This window comes from Marmota flaviventris, chromosome 2, assembly GCF_047511675.1.
Source record: "Marmota flaviventris isolate mMarFla1 chromosome 2, mMarFla1.hap1, whole genome shotgun sequence".
Classification (NCBI taxonomy): domain Eukaryota; kingdom Metazoa; phylum Chordata; class Mammalia; order Rodentia; family Sciuridae; genus Marmota; species Marmota flaviventris.
Window position 1 is genome coordinate 137,767,183 of NC_092499.1, and position 20,378 is coordinate 137,787,560.

At 36.4% G+C, this 20,378-nt stretch overlaps 1 protein-coding gene and 1 pseudogene across 2 annotated transcripts in view; both read right to left on the reverse strand.

Moving 5' to 3' along the window:
- Fanci (FA complementation group I) overlaps window positions 1–20,378 on the reverse strand; it is a 71,010-nt gene that overhangs the window by 44,916 nt on the left and 5,716 nt on the right. For both annotated transcript variants that reach the window (XM_071608639.1, XM_027919764.3), the window contains exons 3-9: window positions 10,263–10,335; window positions 4,933–5,063; window positions 4,219–4,375; window positions 4,061–4,118; window positions 2,187–2,228; window positions 1,309–1,432; window positions 715–800 (exon numbers count right to left, since the gene is read on the reverse strand). In XM_071608639.1, the coding sequence (XP_071464740.1) occupies window positions 715–800; window positions 1,309–1,432; window positions 2,187–2,228; window positions 4,061–4,118; window positions 4,219–4,375; window positions 4,933–5,063; window positions 10,263–10,335 (671 nt within the window). The remainder of the gene's footprint in view (window positions 1–714; window positions 801–1,308; window positions 1,433–2,186; window positions 2,229–4,060; window positions 4,119–4,218; window positions 4,376–4,932; window positions 5,064–10,262; window positions 10,336–20,378) is intronic.
- Window positions 9,128–9,221, reverse strand: LOC114081392 (small nucleolar RNA SNORA40; annotated as a pseudogene).

Below are 20,378 nucleotides of genomic sequence, written 5' to 3' on the forward strand. Positions count from 1 at the left end.
AAAAACAAAAACAGGGGCTCAGTGGTAGAGTGCCTGCCTAGTACGTGTGAGGCACTGGGTTTAATTCTCAACATTGCATATAAATAAATAAATTAAATACAGATCCAACAACTAAAAAAAAACCTCTTATATATGTCACTGCTTTTGTATTATTCCTTCACTTGAGAATGTTCTCTCTGATCTACATGTTGTGATTCTTATCATTCAGGCTTCAGTTAAAATAATAACTTCTCAGGAAAAGATTTTCTTGATCCAATCTAAAGTAACTATGCTGTCACTGTCACATCACCCCTTTGTATTACCTTCATAGCATTTTCCACTCTGTTTTCTTTCCACTAAAATGTAAGCTCAACAAGAGCAAGGAACTTGTTTGACTGGTTCATTAGTGTGACCACAGATCAAATAACTTTGTGGCACAGAGTAGACATTTAATAATATATAGGTTTTAAACCTACACGTTAGAGGACAATTATTGCTACTTTTCTGGAAGGTTGCAAATTAGAGAACTGAAGACATTGCATTATTTTCTTAATTATTTCTCATATTTTCTTAATTTCTCTTTATTATTATCTAGGAGAGGACTACAAAAATTCAGTGCTGAGGTTCTAAAGAAAGGGCATGAAAAAGAAGGCAACAGGCAACAATACAGAAATTAAAATATATAAGATGAATTTGTAAAAATAATATTTTTATCTATTTGTCTATATTACTCACTCATCACCACTTTGTTCCTCATTGTGCTGCTTATCTAGCTCATTGAAGAAGGTTATGATTCCATCCAAAATGCTCTTCCTGCTTCCCTAGGAGGATAGGGGAGATAAATTCTTCTAATTTAAGGATAAAATAACCATGCTAAATCAAAGTACTTTTCAAGGGTCTGAGGATGTAGTGGTAGGACTCGTAGCTCAGTGATACAGCACTTGCCTCAAATGCACTAGGGCCTCAGCACTGCAAAAAAAGTACTTTTCAACCTAAAGGATTATAAAGTACAGATTTACTTAAATAAACCTCAACTTAGAATCATAGGTTTAAACAGAATTTAAAATACCTTAGTGTCTGACTTTAAGGGGCCTATAGTTAACCCTTTCTGAAATCTCTTTCTTTTGCTACTAAAAAGAAAACGTATTAATGGCAGAAATAACTGTTTTCCTTGCCCGAGGAGCATGACCTTTTTACTAAACTAAATCACCACACATAAAAACAAAACAGCTATGGCCTAGTACATAAATCAGCAGTGTGAAAAAGCTGAATGGTGATAATTGGTTCAAACCACCAAAATAAAAAGAGAAATCAATTTTTTTTAAATACCTTTGAAGAGAGAACAAGAAGCTGATAGACCAAAGGTGGTATTTCTTGAAGATTCAACTTGGAGAACATTTTCAACACTTTTCCAACCACAAATTCCACCTCTTCTGGAGTCAGAGGGACATCCCTATAGATCAAAATTTCAAAGGCTCTAGCCAGAACTCAACCGCCTTGTTTTTAGAAATTAAATCCAGTGCTAAAATTCCATTAAACATTTTCTTAAGAAACAAAATTTGGGAGCAATAAAGAAAGAAAACTTTAGAATATTGTAATTATTCCTTTTGATTTTTCTCTTATAAAGAATCTTTAAGGGAACCAATAACTTTTCCTAAACAAAGTCATCTTGGAAAAAAAAAATCAGTAATACATTAAATAATTAAGCTGGGCACGAGGGTGTGTGTCTGTAATCCTAACTACTCTGGAGGCTGAGGTAGGAGGATCTGAGTTGGAGGACAGCATGAGCAACAAAGCAAGACCCTGTTCCAAGAAGATGAAAGAAAAAAAAAGGAGGTGGGGGAGCTGGGCATGGAGGTGCAGACTTGTAATCCGAGTGGCTTGGGAAGCTGAGGCAGGAGGATCATGAGTTCAGAGCCAGCCTGAGCAAAAGTGAGGCGCTAAGCAACTCAGAGATACCCTGTCTGTAAATAAAAAATACAAAATAGGGCTGGGGATGTGGCTCAGTGGTTGGGTGTCCCTGAGTTTAATCCTCAGTACCAAAAAAAATGAAAGAGGAGGTGGGGGAGAGAATTCCCTAAAAGAAAACAAGAGGTACCAATATGCTTACTCAGAGGACAGTAACCTTTGAGCTTGCTGTTTTTCAATTTCTAGCAGGTAAGATCACAAAGAAGAAGATAAAGAGAAAAAGGAATAATGATTCTTACTTGAACATGGAGGTGAGTTGGATTACATACTGCTGATCCCATCTGGTTCAAGAAAGTGACAAAGAACATGAATTTATTTCATTTTAACTTATTTATACTTAATTTTGTAAAACTAGTGAAGAGGTAAAACAAAATTAGGGACATTTCAAGTTTAATTTTGCAACACTTGAAATCAATATTTTTAAAATACTATTTAGAACAATGATTTAAGTGTCAGTTTTTAACTTATCAGACTTAGAAAACCAAAGTTTGATGAGATTTGATTCCCAGAATCAAAAAATAAAAACCAAAACAAAATTCATGACACCCAGTATTGGTGAGATTATGGAAAATAAACACTATTCAAATACTATTTCAGGGAATGTAGGAGTCGATAATACTTATCAACTTTAAAAATGCACATAACCACAAACCCACCCAACTTACTATTTGAAATACATTCCATATACATGCTTATAAAAGATCATCTAGATGTATAAAAATAGAAATAAATAATCCAACAATCGAACATTAATCAAATAATAGATTAAAATACTATGAAATCACTAAAATGAATTCAGAGTTGTATTTACATGCTGACATAAACAGATACGTTAAATGAAAATGAAAAATATAAAATATAACGTATACTGAATAGGCACCTTACCACTGGACTACTCCCATCCCTTTATTTATTTTGAGAAAGGGTCTCACTATTAATGCTTAGGGTCTCAATAAGTTGCCCAGGCAATCCTCCTAGCTAAACCTCTCCAGTACTAGGATTATAGGAGTGTGCCAACATAATCATTTTTAATAAAATCTTTATGTAATTAAAAACAAATGAACAGGGGCTAGGGTTGTAGCTCAGCACTTGCCTAGTATGTATGAGGCACTGGGTTCAATCCTCAGCACCACATAAATATAAATAATTAAAATAAAGGTATTGTGCCATCTACAACTAAAAAAAACCAAGCCAGGCGCAGTGGCACATGCCTCTAATCCTAGCAACTCAGGAAGGTGAGACAGAAGGACTCCAAGTTCAAGGCAAACCTCAGCAACTTAGTGAGGCCCTAAGCTACTGAGACCCTGACTCAAAATAAAAAAAGGGTTGGAGATATGACTCGGTGTTAAGCACCTCTGGGTCAATCTCCAGTACCAAAACAAATAAACCAAACAAAAGAAGAGATGGACACATTAATTATAAGCCTAAAATAATTTACATCACGGCTCTTACATAAAGAAGTCTTGGATATTCTCTTATTCTTTTTAACATACTCAAGTATAAACACTGTAGTATGTAACTTAGTATTCTCTTTATTTTACCGACTATATAGTAAAAATTTTTCATTTTTGAAGTATGCCTTTATATATTTCATTCTTAATAGGTATAAATTTCATAGTGGCTATACCTTAACTTACATAGCTTAAATGTCAGTTATGGTGTGCTCACTTGGGTCATAAGTTTCCGTGTTGAACATATTCATGTGTAAGAATTTTTTATATACTGGTGTCTTAACTAGGTAGAATCCCAGAAATACAATAATTGATTAAAGAATACAAACATTACTTTTGTATTCTATTCCCTCAAAAAAAAAAAAAAATTTTTTTTTTTTTTAGGGGCTGGGGAGATAGCTCAGTTGGTAGAGTGCTTGCCTTGGTTCAATCCCCAGCACCACCAAAAAAAAAAAAAATTGAAAGATGTAACATCAAGACAACTTTCTTAGCCTTAAGGACCTTGGGACTCCAAATAATGCTACTATGTTAAAATGAACGTTAATATGCGTGTTTAAAAACGGCCTAAAAACCTCACAAATGTAAATTCCTGAAATAAATGATAGTCATTTTTTGTCCACTTGTAGTTCTGAGAAAGTTATACATCAATGACAAAGACTGACCTGCCAGAACAGAGGGTATTAATCAACTGCTTCTTACATTCTTCCCCACTCAATTCACCTAGAAGTGCAAAACACACTGTGAAACAAATCTGATTATGTGGAAAAAAAAAAAAAAAATCTGACTAGAGAAAAAGTCACTAGAATTGGAAGAAAATCACCTTTTCCATAAGACAGATTTTCCTTTTTAGTAGCCAAGGCAGTGAGAATGATGGGCAGTAACTCCAAAGATTTTCCATTCACTAGGCTGCCCTCTTTGATAGCACCAATAAACTCATTGGCTAATTCAATCAGTAACAGTCCTGGGAAATGGTAAGCCTAAAAGTTCAAAAAGAAAATCTTAAGTAGAAATCCAGTGTTTGATATCTCTAAGTAATAAGTCTTTGCTGGCAAACTGAATTGATGTTGAGACCCAAAACAGACCCTATAAAGGATTCACAGAGGGCTAGGAATAGTTCAGTTGGTAGAGTGCTTCCCTCAAATGCACAAGGCCCTGGGTTCAATCCCCAGCACCACAAAAAAGAAAAGAAAAAAGAAAAAGATTCACAGAATCAAGTTGCTATATTACATATTTGTAATTGTAAAGATTTCAAAGGCTAGAACCCTTCATCAGTTCCTTAATGTTTTCAAATATATCAGCTCTTCAAGGAGATATATGCTCAGGGTAACAGAAAGGTAATATATACATCTAGGTGGTTCATATCCCTTCATCCTAGGTGGTTCATAACCCATTTGTTTGTTTGTTTGTTTTGTTAACATTAGCTCTTATTCATAAATAGAAACTATCCTAGGTTTGGCACAAAAGTTTTCCCTCCCTCAACAAATTATAACCTTTCAAAACAACTATCCCCAAACAATTCTATCTTCCATCTTACCTCCAACATTAGTAATCCAATGATTTCAGATGCTACTTCTTTCTGTAAATCTCCTGATTCTACCAACTGGATACAACAAGTGTATACCTTACGTCTTCTAAGTGCTCCACCTTCCTCAGAGCAGGGAGAACCTTTAAATATATGGTAAGGAACAAGAAGGAAAAAAAAAAGTCTAACAAGGTTAAAGGGTAAATAAGAAAAATAAAGAGCTTTATAGTTTATAGAAACAGAATTATCAAACTACTGATTATTATCAGCAACACGTAGGGGCTTTGAAAAAACATGCTCAATGTAACCAAAGTAAAGGGACCGAAATAACATCTTTTCTTCTTCCACTTATTAACTTAAAAATTACATAGTACAGGGGGCTTGGGTTGTAGCTCAGTGATAGAGAGCTTGCCTTGCATTTGTAAGGCATGGGGTTCAATTCTCAGCACCACATAAAATAAAAATAAATAAAGGTATTGTACTCATCTACAACTAAAAATAAATAATAATAATAATTATTATTATTATTATATAGTACAGGAGGAGGAAGCCTTCTAGTATAACTTGCAGCATTTGGGGAAACTGCAGTAACCCCAATTTAATGCCTTTAATATACTTCATTTCAAATTGTCATCACTAAGTGATATCTATAGGAACAGCAAAGTAACAGGATCCTAGAAATGTCTCTCATCTATAAACAATAAAGGAACATTGACAGAAATAAGCAAAATCAACCTTCCAGAGCTCTGAAAATTAAGCAAAGGATTCCAATAATCCAGAAAGTGTCTACTCAAAAAAAAAAAAACAGTTGAGGGGCTAGGATTGTGGCTCAGAGGTAGAATGCTCGCCTAGCACGTGCAAGGCCCTAGGTTTGATCCTCAGCACCACATAAAATAAAATAAAATGAAGATATTATGTCCAACTACAACTAAAAAATAAATATTTAAAAATAAATAAATAGATAATTAAATAAAGATGTTGTGTCCAACTACAACTAAAAAATAAATATAAAAAAAACCTTAAAAGTTATTTAAAAAAAGAAAATAAAAAGTTGAATCTCGGTTAAAAACAGCAAGCTTTGTGGCATTTTAACAACACTTCAATACATTCCTCATCCCTATAATGTTAAAAATGGAAAGACATCACATGCTCATGGAATGGAAGATATGAATTAAGATAGCACTGCTGGTGGTGCACACCAGTAACCCCATAACTCAGGAGGCTGAGGCAGGAGGATCACAAGTTCCAGGCCAGCCTTAGTAAGACCCTGTCTCAAAATAAAAAAACAGCTAGGATGTGACTCACTGGTAAAGCACCTCTGGGTTCAGTCTCTGGTAAAAAGATAACTTTGCTTCTCAAATTCATGTAAAAATTCAACAAAATATCTCTAACAACCCAACTTCCTTTTTTGCAGAACAAGCTTACTTTAAATTTATATGGAAACATGAAGGACCCACAATATCCAAGACAATCTAGAGAAAGCAGCACAAAACTCAAAAAGATTCACAGTTCCTATGTGCATAACCTACTACAAAACTGGCTTTTAACTTTCAATTCTCCTGCCTCAGCCTCCAAAATAGCGGAAATTACAAGTGTGTGGTATGACACCTGACTCAGGCAATTTTTTTGGTACCAGGAATTTAATCCAGGAGCGCTCTACTACTGAGTCACCCTGTCCTTTTTACTTTTTATTCTGAAGCATGGTCTCCCTGAGTTGCTTTTAGGGCCTCACTAAATTTCTGGGACTGGCTTGGAAGTTTCAATCTTCCCGCCTAGGCCTCCTGAGTCACTGGGTTTACAGGCATGTGCCACCACTCCCAGCTCAAGCAACTGATAAGTGTTAAGTGGAGGGATAAAATAAATTGAACCTCTACCTCCTATCATACAAAAATCAACTTGAAATGGATAAAAGATCTAAATGTTAAGAGCTAAAGCTATAAAACTCTCACAAGAAAACAGGCACAAAGCTTCATGTTCTTGGTTTAGGTAATGGTACATGAGATATGACACCAAAAGCACAAACAAAAAAATAAGTGGATGTCATCAAAATTAAAAACTATGAGCTTCAAAGAACACCATAAAAGGAAAAAAAAAAAAAAAAAAAAATACCCAGGCATGGTGGAGCACCCCTGTAATCACAGTTACTCAGGGGGTTGAGGCTGGAGAATCCAAGTCTGAGACCAACGTGGACAATTTAGTGAGACCCTGTCTCAAAATAAAAAGGACTGGGCATAGTAGTTGCACACCTGTAATCCCAGCAGCTCAGAGGCTGAGGCAAGAGGTTTGCAAATTCAAAGCCAGTCTCAGCAACTTAGCAAGGCCCTAAGTAACTCAGCAAGGTACTGTCTCTAAATAAAATATTTTAAAAAAGGGTTGGGGACAAGGTTCAGTGGTTAAGCACCCTGTGTTCAATCCTTAGTACGAAAGACAGACTTGTACCTAAAATATATAAAAAACTATTACAACTCAATATTTTTTAAAAATCTGATTTTTTAAAGAGTAAAAGATTTGAAGAGACAATTCTTCAAATATATACAAAAGATCAGTAAAGCACATGAAAAGATGGTCAACAAAATTAACATCACAGAAATGTAAATCAAAGCCACATACCACTTAAGTACAAATAATTAATAACAAGTGTCGAAGAGGATGTGGAGAAATCAGCATCCTCATACAGCCACTCTGAAAAATTTGGCGGTTCCTCAAATAGTTAAGCATAGAATTACCACATGACCTAGAATATTCCCCCTCCTGAATATATACTCAAGATAAATAAAAGCATGTGTCCACACAAAAACTTGTACATAACTGTTCACAGCAACATATTATGGTCAGAAATAGGTCACCAACTCATGAATGAAAAAAATTTGCTATATACAATGGAATATTATTTGGCAGTAAAAAAAATAAGATGCTACAACCTAGATGATGTGTAGATAAGTAATATTCAGAATAGGCAAATCTATAAAGACAGAAAGTAGATAAATGGCTTTTTAGAGCCAGGATGGACTGGGTAGAGAGGTAAAAACTAATGGTACAATTTCTTTTAGGGGTAATGAAAACTATTTAAAATTCACTGTGGTGATAAATGCACAACCCTGTGACTACACTAAAATTCATTGGATTATGCATTTTAAGGAGGTGAACTGGACATGACAATTACCTCAATTAAAAAATTTATACACTTTTGGGCTAGGGCTGAAGCTCAGTGGCAGAGCACTTGCCTAGCATGTGTGAGGCACTGGGTTTTGATTCTTAGCACAATATAAAAACACACAAATAAAATAAAGGCATTCTCTCCATCTACAACAAAAAAATTTTTTTTTAATTTATATACTTTAAAAAGGTAAATTTTTTTAATATATGGATTATCACTCCTTTTTTGGGGGGAGAACTGACCACCTCACGCATGCTAGGTAAGTGCTTTATTCAGCCCCCTATCACCCAGCTTTTTTAAGTCAATAAATTTTTATTTAAGGAATTTCCCATTGTGATTCCTTTACTGTCCATCTCAACAATGCCCTTTTTTAAAGAACATGCTTAGGGGCTGGGGTTGTGGCTCAGCAGTAGAGTGCTCGTCTAGCACGTGCAAAGCACTGGGTTCGATCCTCAGCATAAAAATAAATAAAATAAAGGCATTGTGTCCAACTACAACTAAAAAAAAAAAAAGAAAAAGAAAAACCGATGCTTAATCTAGTTGCCCCATCAGCATGCCACCATTCTTTTTTTTTTTTGCGGGGAGGGGGGGGCTTCTATTTTGATTTGAATTATGGACAATACTGATAATGATTTCATAGTTCTCCATCTAAGATATGTGGGATCTAATTTCTTCGGGTAATTGACTTTAGGATCACTTTTGGGGTAGATCCATCTGTTTGGTTCTCGATTGCTGACACCTTCCTTAAACTTCAATGAGTTCAAATCATACTAATTTCTATTATCACTCTCAGGAATAGTGCAGATGTGGAATATGCCAATTCGACAGGCAAACATGATCCAACACATTAAGATATATTTTCAACTCCATGAATCATTCTGAAGATAAAAGCCTCTAAAAAAGCCATCTGACCATATCACAATATGAAAACTGGAATATTGAATCAACGTAGCTGAGATTCTCTCAATACCTGTGCTTTTCATCAATCCGTTAATCTTAGAACTATCCTTTTTAGTTATCAATATCCCATCATTAAGCTGTTTTAGGTATAATAGTCCTGCTTATATGTATCAAAACTCAAACTGAACAATGAGTTTTGGGTTGCAAAAAAGGCTATGTTTTGGGCTGGGGTTGTGGCTCAGCGGTAAAGTGCTCGTCTAGCACGTGCAAAGCACTGGGTTCGATCCTCAGAACCACATACAAATAAATAAAATAAAGATATTGTGTCCAACTACAACTAAAAAATAATTTTTTTAAAAAAAGCTATGTTTTTTGCACTTGTCTTTGTCCAAAAGGTATACAAAAACACAAGTGCTCCCCACCTGGCTCTTTTGAGACAGGTCCAGTTAAGTTGCACAAGCTGGCCTTGAACTTGTGATCCTCCTTCCTTAACTTCATGAGTAGCTGGAATTATAGGTGTGCCCCACTGCAATCAGCTTATATCTCAGTTTTTAAAATGTCATCATTAGTTAGTTATTGGTCATATACCTAATAAGAGAACTAAAATGATTAAAAAGGTAGTTTCCACAATACTTGATAATTCATGCAAATTTAAAGCAAGGTTTTCCAAAATCTATTTTTAAATATAGTCACAAAATGGGAGTTCTAGTAATTTGTTCCAGGATTGTCTAACAAATAAACCATCAAATGCCACTGATCATCCATCATTCCCTTTTCTCTGGTATTTCTACAAAATATTTTGCAAGTTTCCATGAGAGTTTAGTCAACCAATTTTGAAATTTCTTTTATGAATAAGAGGTTGGGCGCAGTACCACATGCCTGTAATCCCAGGGGCTCAAGGCTGAGGTAGGAAGATCCCAAGTTCAAAGCCAGCCTCACCAAAAATGAGGTGCTAAGCAACTCAGTCAGACACCGTCTCTAAATAAAATACAATATAAAGCTGGGAATGTGCCTCAGTGGTCGTGAACCCCTGAGTTCAATCCCTGGTACCCGCCCCCCAAAAAGGGGAAGAAATCAACAATACAATCTCAGGTAGCCACTCCAACTCCTTTTAATAAAATAGTTTAGTATTCTAAACAGGAAACTGCTGCTTTAGTTGCTTCTGTGAAAGACCAGAATATGTTCTAGTAGCACTTCAAATAGTAAAAGAAACAATAATTGCCAAAGGTAAACAAATCTACCAATGAACACAGTACAACAAAAGTAAAATTAATTAACTCATTACCTTTGAAGATGGCTCTCAGGAGTGCTCCAGGAGCATTTCCTTTCACTGCTTGATTCTGAAGGAGATTAGTCAACTGCAATGAAAAAAAAAAAAAAGAAAAAGCTACAAGACTGGTCACAGCTCCTCTATCCCCAAAACCTAAACACTCAAGATGGAAAAAGCACTCATCTCTCTGGTTCAGATCATTCAGAGACTTCAATTACCTGAAAATAAACATACAAGGGATGAGACTGTAACTCAGTGATGGAGTGCTTGCTTCCCATGTGTGAGGTACTGGGTTCCACAAAATATAAATAAAGAAAATAAAGTTATTACTGAGCCATAACCCTAGCTCTTTTTCTATTGTTGAGACATGGCCTCACTAAGTTTCTTAGGGCCTTGCTAAGTTGCTGAGGATGGCTTTGAACTTGCCATCTTCAACCTTACTGCCTCAGCCTCCCAAACTGCTAGAATTACAGGAGTGTGCCGCCACACCTGGCCTTAATTTTTATTTAGAACAAGGTAGAGCTTAACAGGATCGATGGCTGTCAAGACTAAAATCTATTCTACAAACATTTACTTAGCAGCACTTTGTATTGTATTGTTTTGAGATTAAATTCATCAACAAATATTTTTGGTGTATTTTCTTCTTCCTAGGGCCAATACAAGAATGAACAAGGGATGTGCACATGGTAATTTGACTTGGTTTCTAATAGGAGAAGAAAGGATGACAGAAAAAAATGTAATGGAAACAAAAGGATGAGGTAGACAATAATTTCAAAAAGGGAGGCAACTTCAGTTAGAGTAGTTTTAAGTTTCTCTTATATAAGTGACATTTAAGCAGAGACTTGGAGGATAAGAAAGAGCTAGTTATACAAGAGGAGGCAGTAGGAGACGAGGTATCATCACTGCAAAGGCCCTGAAGGAGCAAAGACCTTGGCCTATTCAAGTACCTGAAAAAAAGACCAAGATAGGTGGAGAGTAGTAAGAAAAAGAATGCCAGAAGATGAGTTTGGAGCAACAGGCAAAGGATTATTATGAAAACTTTTACAGGCTATGGTAGGAATCTTAGATTTTAAGTATAAGTTACTAAATGGGGGGAAAATGGAGTGATACAACAGATATGAAGTCAATTTTGCTCCTTGTGTAGAGAATGGCTTGTGGGGATATTCACGAGTAAAACAGGGATATCTGATAGGAGACTGCTATTATGTTCCAGCGAGAGAGAACAGTGGCCAAAATCAAGATGACAGCAGAAGAGATGTTATAAGCTGAAATGTGCCACCTCAAATTTCATAAGTTCTAACCCCAAACACCTAAAACTATGACCAAAATTGGAAGTCAGGTTGTTTTGAGCCCTAATTCATTGTAACTGATACCCTTTTTTGTTTTAGTTACACATGACAGTACAATGATCTTGACATATCATACATTTGAATCAGATGGGGTATAATTTCTCATTTTTCTGAGTGTACAGGTTGCAGAATCACGTTGGTCATGCAGTCATACATATACATACAGCAATAATAATGTCTATTTTATTCTGCTGTCCTTCCTATCCCCCCTTCCCCTCCCCTCCCCTCACTTCTCTCTACCCAATCTAATGTGACACTTTTTTTTCCCCCTCACATAGTCATACATGTATTCTGTATAACAATGAGGGTCTCCTTCCATCTTCCGTGCAATTCCCCTTCTCTCTCCCTTTCCCTCCCACCTCTCTTCCCTATTTAGTGGTAATCTTCTTCTCATGCTCTTCCTCCCTACCCCATTTTGAGTCACCCCTCTTATATCAGAGAAGATATTCGGCCTTTGTTTTTTAGTGATTGGCAAACTTCACAGAATAATCTGCTCTAACGCCATCCATTTCCCTGCAAATGCCATGATCTTGTTATTTTTTAGTGCTGAGTAATATTCCATTGTGTATAAATGCCACATTTTTTTAATCCATTCATCCATTGAGGGGCATCTAGGTTGGTTCCACAGTCTAGCTATTGTGAATTGTGCTGCTATAAACATTGATGTGGCTGTATCCCTGTAGTATGCTGTTTTTAAGTCTTCTGGGTATAGTCCCAGAAGGGGAATAGCTGGGTCAAATGGTGGTTCCATTACCAGCTTTCCAAGGACTCTCTATACTGCTTTCCAAATTGGCTGCATCAATTTGCAGTCCCACCAGCAATGTGTGAGTGTACCTTTTTCTCCACATCCTCACAAGCACTGGTTATTGTTTGACTTCATAATGGCTGCCATTCTTACTGGAGTGAGATGGGACTAATACCCTTTAAAAAGGGGGAAATCTGGACATAGACAACATGTACACAGGGAGAATGTCAAGGGAAGACAAAGACAGAAAGCAGGTGTCAAGGAACATCAAAGATTGCCATCAAACCTGCAGAGACTGGAAGAGGGAGGCAGAACAGATTCTCACAGCCCTCAAAAGGAACCAACCCTGCCAACACCTTGATCTTGGACTGCTAGTTTTCAGAAACTTGAAATAAACTGCATTTATTTGAGCCATCCAGTTTGTGGTATTTTCTAACACAGCCTTAGCATACTAGTACAGGAGATGAAGAAAAGTAGATAATTTCAAAATATATCCCAGAACTAGGAATAGAAATTCTTCATAACTTGGTAGGGAAGGGGTATAACCCAACAAAAACTCCTAAATTTATGGCTTAAACAACTAAATGGATGGATGATGATAACATCCAAAGAAAATGGTGAAATTTTGAGATCTAAATCATCCTGAAGATTACCAAAAGAGATTTCTGGGCTCTACCCACAGTTTCTGATTCAGCAGGTCTTTCATGGGCTCCAAACCACTACTCTGAGATATTCAAGTGGAGATGCCAAGTAAACAACTAGATATATACAAATGGACCCCACAGGAGAGTTCCATGGAAATAGATAAGAATATCCAGGAAGATTAACTTGAAGACAAGATAAACACCAACAGTTAGTCATTAAAACAAAAAGTTATACAAGGGGAGGCAGTGGGAGACCAGCAAAGCAAATGAAGTCAGTAACCCACGAGGACAACCCAGAGAGAGGAGTGTCACAGAAGTCAAGACTAATAATAAACAATGAATTTGATCTCTACCTCACCTACATAAATGTGGTTTTCCTAACCAGAGTCCATCTCTCCTTTCTTAAAGGTATAAGAAAGTATCTGACTGCTTTTGTCTGAACTCTCCAAATGAGAACTGGTTCTCAGGGATGATTATTATCCTCCAGGAGAAACTAGACAATGTCTGGAGACATTTCTGACATCACAATGAAAGGGTGCTACTGGAATCTAGTAAACAGATACCAGGAACCCTACTAAACATCTCATAATCCACAGAACAGCTGACCACAAGAAATTATTATCCAGTCCAAAATGCGAACAATGCCAAGGTTGAGAAACTCTTGAGGTTTTTCCAAAAAGTTCAGTTTCAACACAAGTCAGTATGGCATAGAAAATAAAAAAGCTGTACCCAGAATTAGAAGACCTAAGCTATGAATTCTAGCTATGCCATCTACCAGCCATATAACCTCAGGTTAGTTATTTAAACTGTTACATGAGATCATTTCCTTAGCTCAAAGGACTAAGATGATGACTAGAGGACCTTGCATAGGGCTCAGTTTACAACAGGCATTCAACAAATGTTAACTTCTTTTCCCTCTGTCCCCTACTTCCTTTCCTTCTCCCTCAATTTATCATATCTTCAATCTTCCTCTTAAACTTTATACAGCTATGCTGTTTGGTACTGGGGAATGAACCCAGGACTCCACATATCCTAAGCAAGCGCTCTACCACTGAAGTAAATCTCTAGATCTTTTTATTTTTAGATATTGTCTTGCTAAGATGCCCAAAATGGCCTCAAACTTGTGATCCTATTGCCTCAGCCTCCCTAGTAGCTGGGCTCACAGGTGTGTGCCATTGATGCCTGGCTCAGTAATGCTTTTAACTTCATTTAAAAATTACAAGTAGACTAAGATTAAGTATTCTTGTTACTTTAGAAGCCTGTAAATTTTTTCTTATCACTGGCAATCTAGAACTATCAAGTTAACAGCACAGTCCAAATAAAGTATAAATTGAAAAAGAAAAAAAGGGCTGGAGGTATAGCTCAGTGGTAGAGCACTTGCCAGCATGTACAAGGTCCTGGGTTTGATTTCTAGCATCACAAAAATAAATTCTTATTTTGTATAGTCTGATGTTTCCACATGGTTAGACTGAGTTTATGGAATCTTAGCTGGAACACAGGTGATAGTGTATTCTCAGAGGATCATATGAGGAGGCATATGGTATCTATCTGTCCGTCACTTGGGATATCAATTGTAATTAGTAAGGTGTGTTGCCAGATTTCCCCGCTTTACAATTATTCCCCCCTCTCTTTGCAACCAGTAAGAAATTTGTAAGGACACACTTTAAAACCATGCAATCATCTTGCCACTCATCTAATTTCCCCTCTATATGATGAAATAGCCCAGCACAAACTATCTCTGCCAGGTTATTAAAGTCAATATTACCAAGAATGACAATCATGAGCCCAGTGATATATACTGAGAAGGGCATCACCATTTTTGTGATCCTTTCATCAGGGATATAGGGCCTAATAATAATTAGCCTAATAATTAGACCATAGCAAACAGGCTCTAAGACATTAAAAAAAAATAACTTATGAATACTCTCCATGACTCTCAAGATCAAGAGTGACATAAATTAATTCATCAAAGTAGCAGGATATAAAATTAACACCCATAAAATCAACTGTGTTCCTAAACATCAGTAATGATAAACTGAAAGGGAAAACTACCCAATTCCCAATAGCCTCGAAAAAATATATAATATTTGGGAGTCAATCTAACAAAAGAGGAGAAAGGCCTCTACAATAAAAACTACAAAATGCTAAAGAAAAAATTAAAGAAGACTTAGAAAATGAAAAGATATTGGATAGTCAGAATTAATATTGTCAAAATGGCCATACTACCAAAAAGTGTTACACAGATTTAATGTAATTCCTATTAAAATTTCAGTGAGGTTCTTCATAGGAATAGAAAAAGCAGTCATGAAATTCATTTAGAAAAACAAGAGGCCTAGAATAGCCAAATCTATCCTCACAAAGAAAAGTGAAGCAGGAGGCATCACAAATACCAGACCTTAAATTATACTACAGAGCTATAGTAACAAAAACAGCATGGTACTGACACCAAAAAGAGACATGAAGACCAATGGCATAGAATAGAAGACACAGAGACAAACCCACATAAATACAGTTATCACATACAAGATAAAGGTGCCATAAACATTCATTGGGAGAAAAGATAGCCTCTTCAACAAATGGGCTGCGAAAACTGGAAATCCACATGTAGCAAAACGAAATTAAATCCCTATCTCTCACCCAGCACAAAATTCGACTCAAGGATCAAGGACCTAAGCAGTAAAAGGAAGAAAAAGTAGGCCTAAATCTCCATCATATCTGCTTAGGAACCAAATTCTTCAACAAGACTCCTAAAGTGCAATAAAATAAAAAATCAATAAACGGGATGGCATCAAACTAAAAAGCTTCACAGCAAAGGAAACAATCAAGAATGTGAAGAGAACCTATAAAATGGGAGAAAATTTTTGCCACCTGCACCTCAGATAAAGCATTAATCTCCAGAATACTTAAGAACTCAAAATACTTAGCACCAAAAAACAAATTACCCAACCAATAAATGGGCAAAGGAACTGAACAGACACGTCCCAGAAAAAATATAATTGGTCAACAAAAACACAAAAAAATGCTCAACTTCTCTAGCAAGTAGAGAAATGCAAATTAAAACTTCACTGAGATTTCATCTTACTCCAGTCAGAATGGCAATTATCAAGAATACAAGTAACAATAAGTATTGGCAAGGATGTAGGAAAAAGGTACACTCATGCATTGCTGGTGGGACTGCAAACAGTGCAACCATTTTCGAAAGCAGTATGGATATTCCTCAGAAAACCTGGAATGGAACCACCATTTGACCCAGTTATTCTATTCCTCAGCATATACTCAAAGGACTTAAAATTAGCATGCTATAATGACCCATCCACATCATGTTTATAGAAGCTCAATTCACAATAGCTAAGCTATAGAACCAAACTGGTGCCCTTTGCCCTTCAACAGATGAATGGTTAAGGAAAATGTGATTATACACACATACAGACATACACACACACACACACACACACACAGGAATATTACTCAGCCATAAAGAAAAATGAAATTTTGGCATTTGCCATTAAATGCATGGAACTGGAGACTATCATGCTAAGTGAAATAAGCCAAACCCCAAAAAACAAAGAGGAGGTATATTCTCTCTGATATGTGGATGCTAACACACATGGAGGGGGGTGTAGAAGTACTCTGGATTAGACAAAGGAAAATGAAGGGAAGAGAGGTTGGGAATAAGAAGGACAGTAGAATGAATCAAACATTACTTTCTTATATTCCTATATGATTACATAACCAGTGTGACTCTTATGTACAAACACAAGAATGTATGTATGTCAAAATATATTCCACTGTCACGTATAACTAGAAACAACAAATAATAATGAAAATAAAAATAAAAATAAAAAACAAGACAAAGCAAAAAAAACAATCAATAGTGACAAGGAAAAGCTGAGAATTGTTGCTGACTACAGATCACGGAAAAAGGACAAGTACGCATGATATGGAATTCTAAAACATTAACATTAAAAAAAAAAAAAAATCAGCCAGGTACGGTGGCACATTCCTGTAATCCCAGCGGCTTGAGACTGAATCAAGAGGTTCAAAAGTTCAAAGCCAGACTCAGCAACAGTGAGACGTTGAGTGCCCGTTGAGATCAATCCCTGGTACCTCTCCCCCAGCAAAAAAAAAAAAAAAAAAAAATCAGTGTGCACATATGAATAACTAACAATAATGAATTCCACCATTATGTACAGCTGGAATGCACCAATAAGTCATGCAATCCCAGCAGCTCAGAAGGCTAAGGACCATCTTGAGTTCTATGCCAGTCTCAGCAACTTAGTGAAGTCCTAAGCAACTTAGCAAGACCCTATCTCAAAATAAAAAAGGCTGGGGATGTGGCTCTTTGGTTAAGTGACTGTGGAGTTCAATCCTGGTAACCAGAACAAATAAATTTTAAAAACCCTGGATTGAGCATCTACTGATACATCTCACCTGATAACCTTGTCATCGTGATTGCAAAATGCTGATTTTCCAACTCTAGCACTGTAAGCAAGAGATCTCCCTTTTCTTCATTTTAAAAAAATGATAAGAATGGGGGCTGCGGGTATAGCTCAGTTGGTAGAGTGCTTGCCTTGCATGCACAAGGCCCTGGGTTTTTGATCCCAGCACCAAAAATAAACAAAACAAAACAAACAAACAAAAAAGATTAGTAGGTCTCCTAAATGTTTTCCAGTAGTTCACAATTGAACTTACTAGTACAATAACCCCAGACTGGCCCAATGGGAGTCCTTTCCAGATGGCCTTGTGACCACATTGTCTTGAGCACTTCTTACTTCCTGGTCAGTAAAGTTTTCCAAGTTCATCTTGTATCCATCCTGCGCACCCATGAAATCTACCATTAAATGCCTGGTTCCCTTGAGTGGGGGAATGATTATCAGAGAGCAAATAATTAGATGACACATGTGCTTATGGCTACTGTGGCATCTTTGCTTTTGGTTATATATATACACATACATACAAAAATAAACAAGCAAAAGTATGTATATACAAACACACATTTGAGAAATCCTAAGTGTACACTGATACTTTTATTTTTTTCTTTCCTAATATTTTATTTTGAAACAGAGTCTCACTGGCCCAAGCCAGCTTTGAACTTGTGACCCTTGTGCCTCAATCTTCTGAATAACTAGGATTATAGGCATGACCACCCCCTCAACCAACATTTTCATTTCTAATTTATTCCCACAGGGTTCTTTCCACCCTTCCAACTTTCCATATTTGCATGTGCCTTCTACCACCTTCAACCCTAACTCCAGATGTCAACATACATACTCATCCAAAACGGTTCCCAAATTGTTTCACCCATATTAAAACAATCAATCCTACTAAAGAGTTCAAGTTTATATGCATTCCCCCCCACCCTGTCCAAGATAAGTTATGGTATTATTCCAAAGTTTTTTCCTGTAAAGACACACAGACCTTGTTTTATATAAAAGGTAGTACGATACACATTTTGCACTTTGCTTTTTTTATTAAATATTTATTTATTTATTTATTTTAAGGAGAGAGGAGAGAGAGAGAGAAAGAGAGAGAATTTTAATATTTATTTTTTAGTTTTCGGCGGACACAACATCTTTGTATGTGGTGCTGAGGATCGAACCCGGGCCGCACGCATGCCAGGCGAGCGCACTACCGCTTGAGCCACATCCCCAGCCCTGCACTTTGCTTTATTCACTTAATTATATCTTCTGGAAATCACTCTTTCAGTTGTAGATCTCTTCCTGATACTTTTTTTTACAGATTCAAAATATCATAACAAATAACATAAGTGTATATTGCTGGAGGTATATCTTTTTTTAACTCTAATTTGTTATTGACAGCAGAATGCATTATAATTTATATTATACATATAGAGCACAATTTTTCATATCTCTGGTTGTACACAAATTAGAGTCACATCATTCATGTCTTCATACATGTACTCAGGGTAATGATGTCCATCTTATTCCACCGTATTTCTTACCCCCATGCCCCCTCTTTCCCCTCCCTCCCCTTTGCTCTGTCTAGTTTGTCTAATCCTTTCATGCTCCGCCATCAACCCCATTATTAATCAGCCTCCTTATATCAGAGAAAACATTCGGCATTTGGTTTTTTGGGATTGGCTAACTTCACCACATTTTCTTTATCCATTCGTCAACTGAAGGGCATCTAGATTGGTTCCACAGTTTAGCTATTATGAATTGTGCTGCTATAAACATTGATGCGGCTGTGTCCTTATAGTATGCTGTTTTTAAGTCCTTTGGGTATAGACTGAGGAGTGGGATAGCTGGGTCAAAGGGTGGTTCAATTCCCAGTTTTCCAAGGAATCTCCATACTGCTTTCCATATTGGCTGCATCAATTTGCAGTCCCACCAGCAATATATGAGTGTGTCTTTTTCCCCCACATCCTCGCCAACACTTACTGTTGTTTGTATTCTTAAGAGCTGCCATTCTGACTGGAATAAAATAAAATCTTAGAGTTTTGATTTGCATTTCTCTAATTGCTAGAGATGTTTAACTTTTTTTTTTTTTCATATATTTGATGACTGATTGTATATCATCTTCTGAGAAGTATCTGTTCAGTTCCTTGGCCCATTTATTGATTGGGTTATTTATTTTGGTGTTAAGATTTTTGAGTTCTTTATATATCCTAGAAATTAGTGCTCTGATGTGTGTGTGGTAAGAATTTGTTCCCAATTAGTAGGCTTTCTATTCACTTCACTGATAGTTTCTTTTGCTGAGAAGAAGCTTTTTAGTTTGAATGTACCCCATCTATTGATTCTTGGTTTTAATTCTTGTGCTATAGGAGTCTTAGTAAGGAAATCGGGGACTAATCCAACATGATGGAGATTTAGGCCTACTTTTTCTTCTAATAGGCACAGTGTCTCAGGTTTAATTCCTAGGTCCTTGATCCACTCGGAGTTGAGTTTTGTGCATGGTAAGAGATAGGGGTTTAATTTGATTTTGTTGCATGTGGATTTCCAGTTTTCCCAGCACCATTTGTTGAAGAGGCTATCTTTTCTCCAATGTACCTTTTGGGCGCCTTTGTCTAATATAAGATAACTGTAGTTATGTGGGTTTGTCTCTGTGTCCTCTATTCTGTACCACTGGTCTACAAGTCTATTTGGAGGTATACCTTTAGGGTAAATTCCTAGAAATGGGATAACTGGGTTGGATGCAAATACTTATGTAGTTTTTTTTTTAAATATTACCAAATCCTAATAAAGGTCAAATCACTTTTCATTTCTACAAACATCACCTTGCCAACCAGCATGTTGTCAAGTAGTTCAGTTTCTACAGAGAAACATTATGTTTTATATTTCTCCTGCTATGAGTGTTAAAGGCCATTTTTACATGTTTCTGTGATTATTCTGTTTTTTTTTCTATAGGATTAAATCTTCTCTTATTATAAATT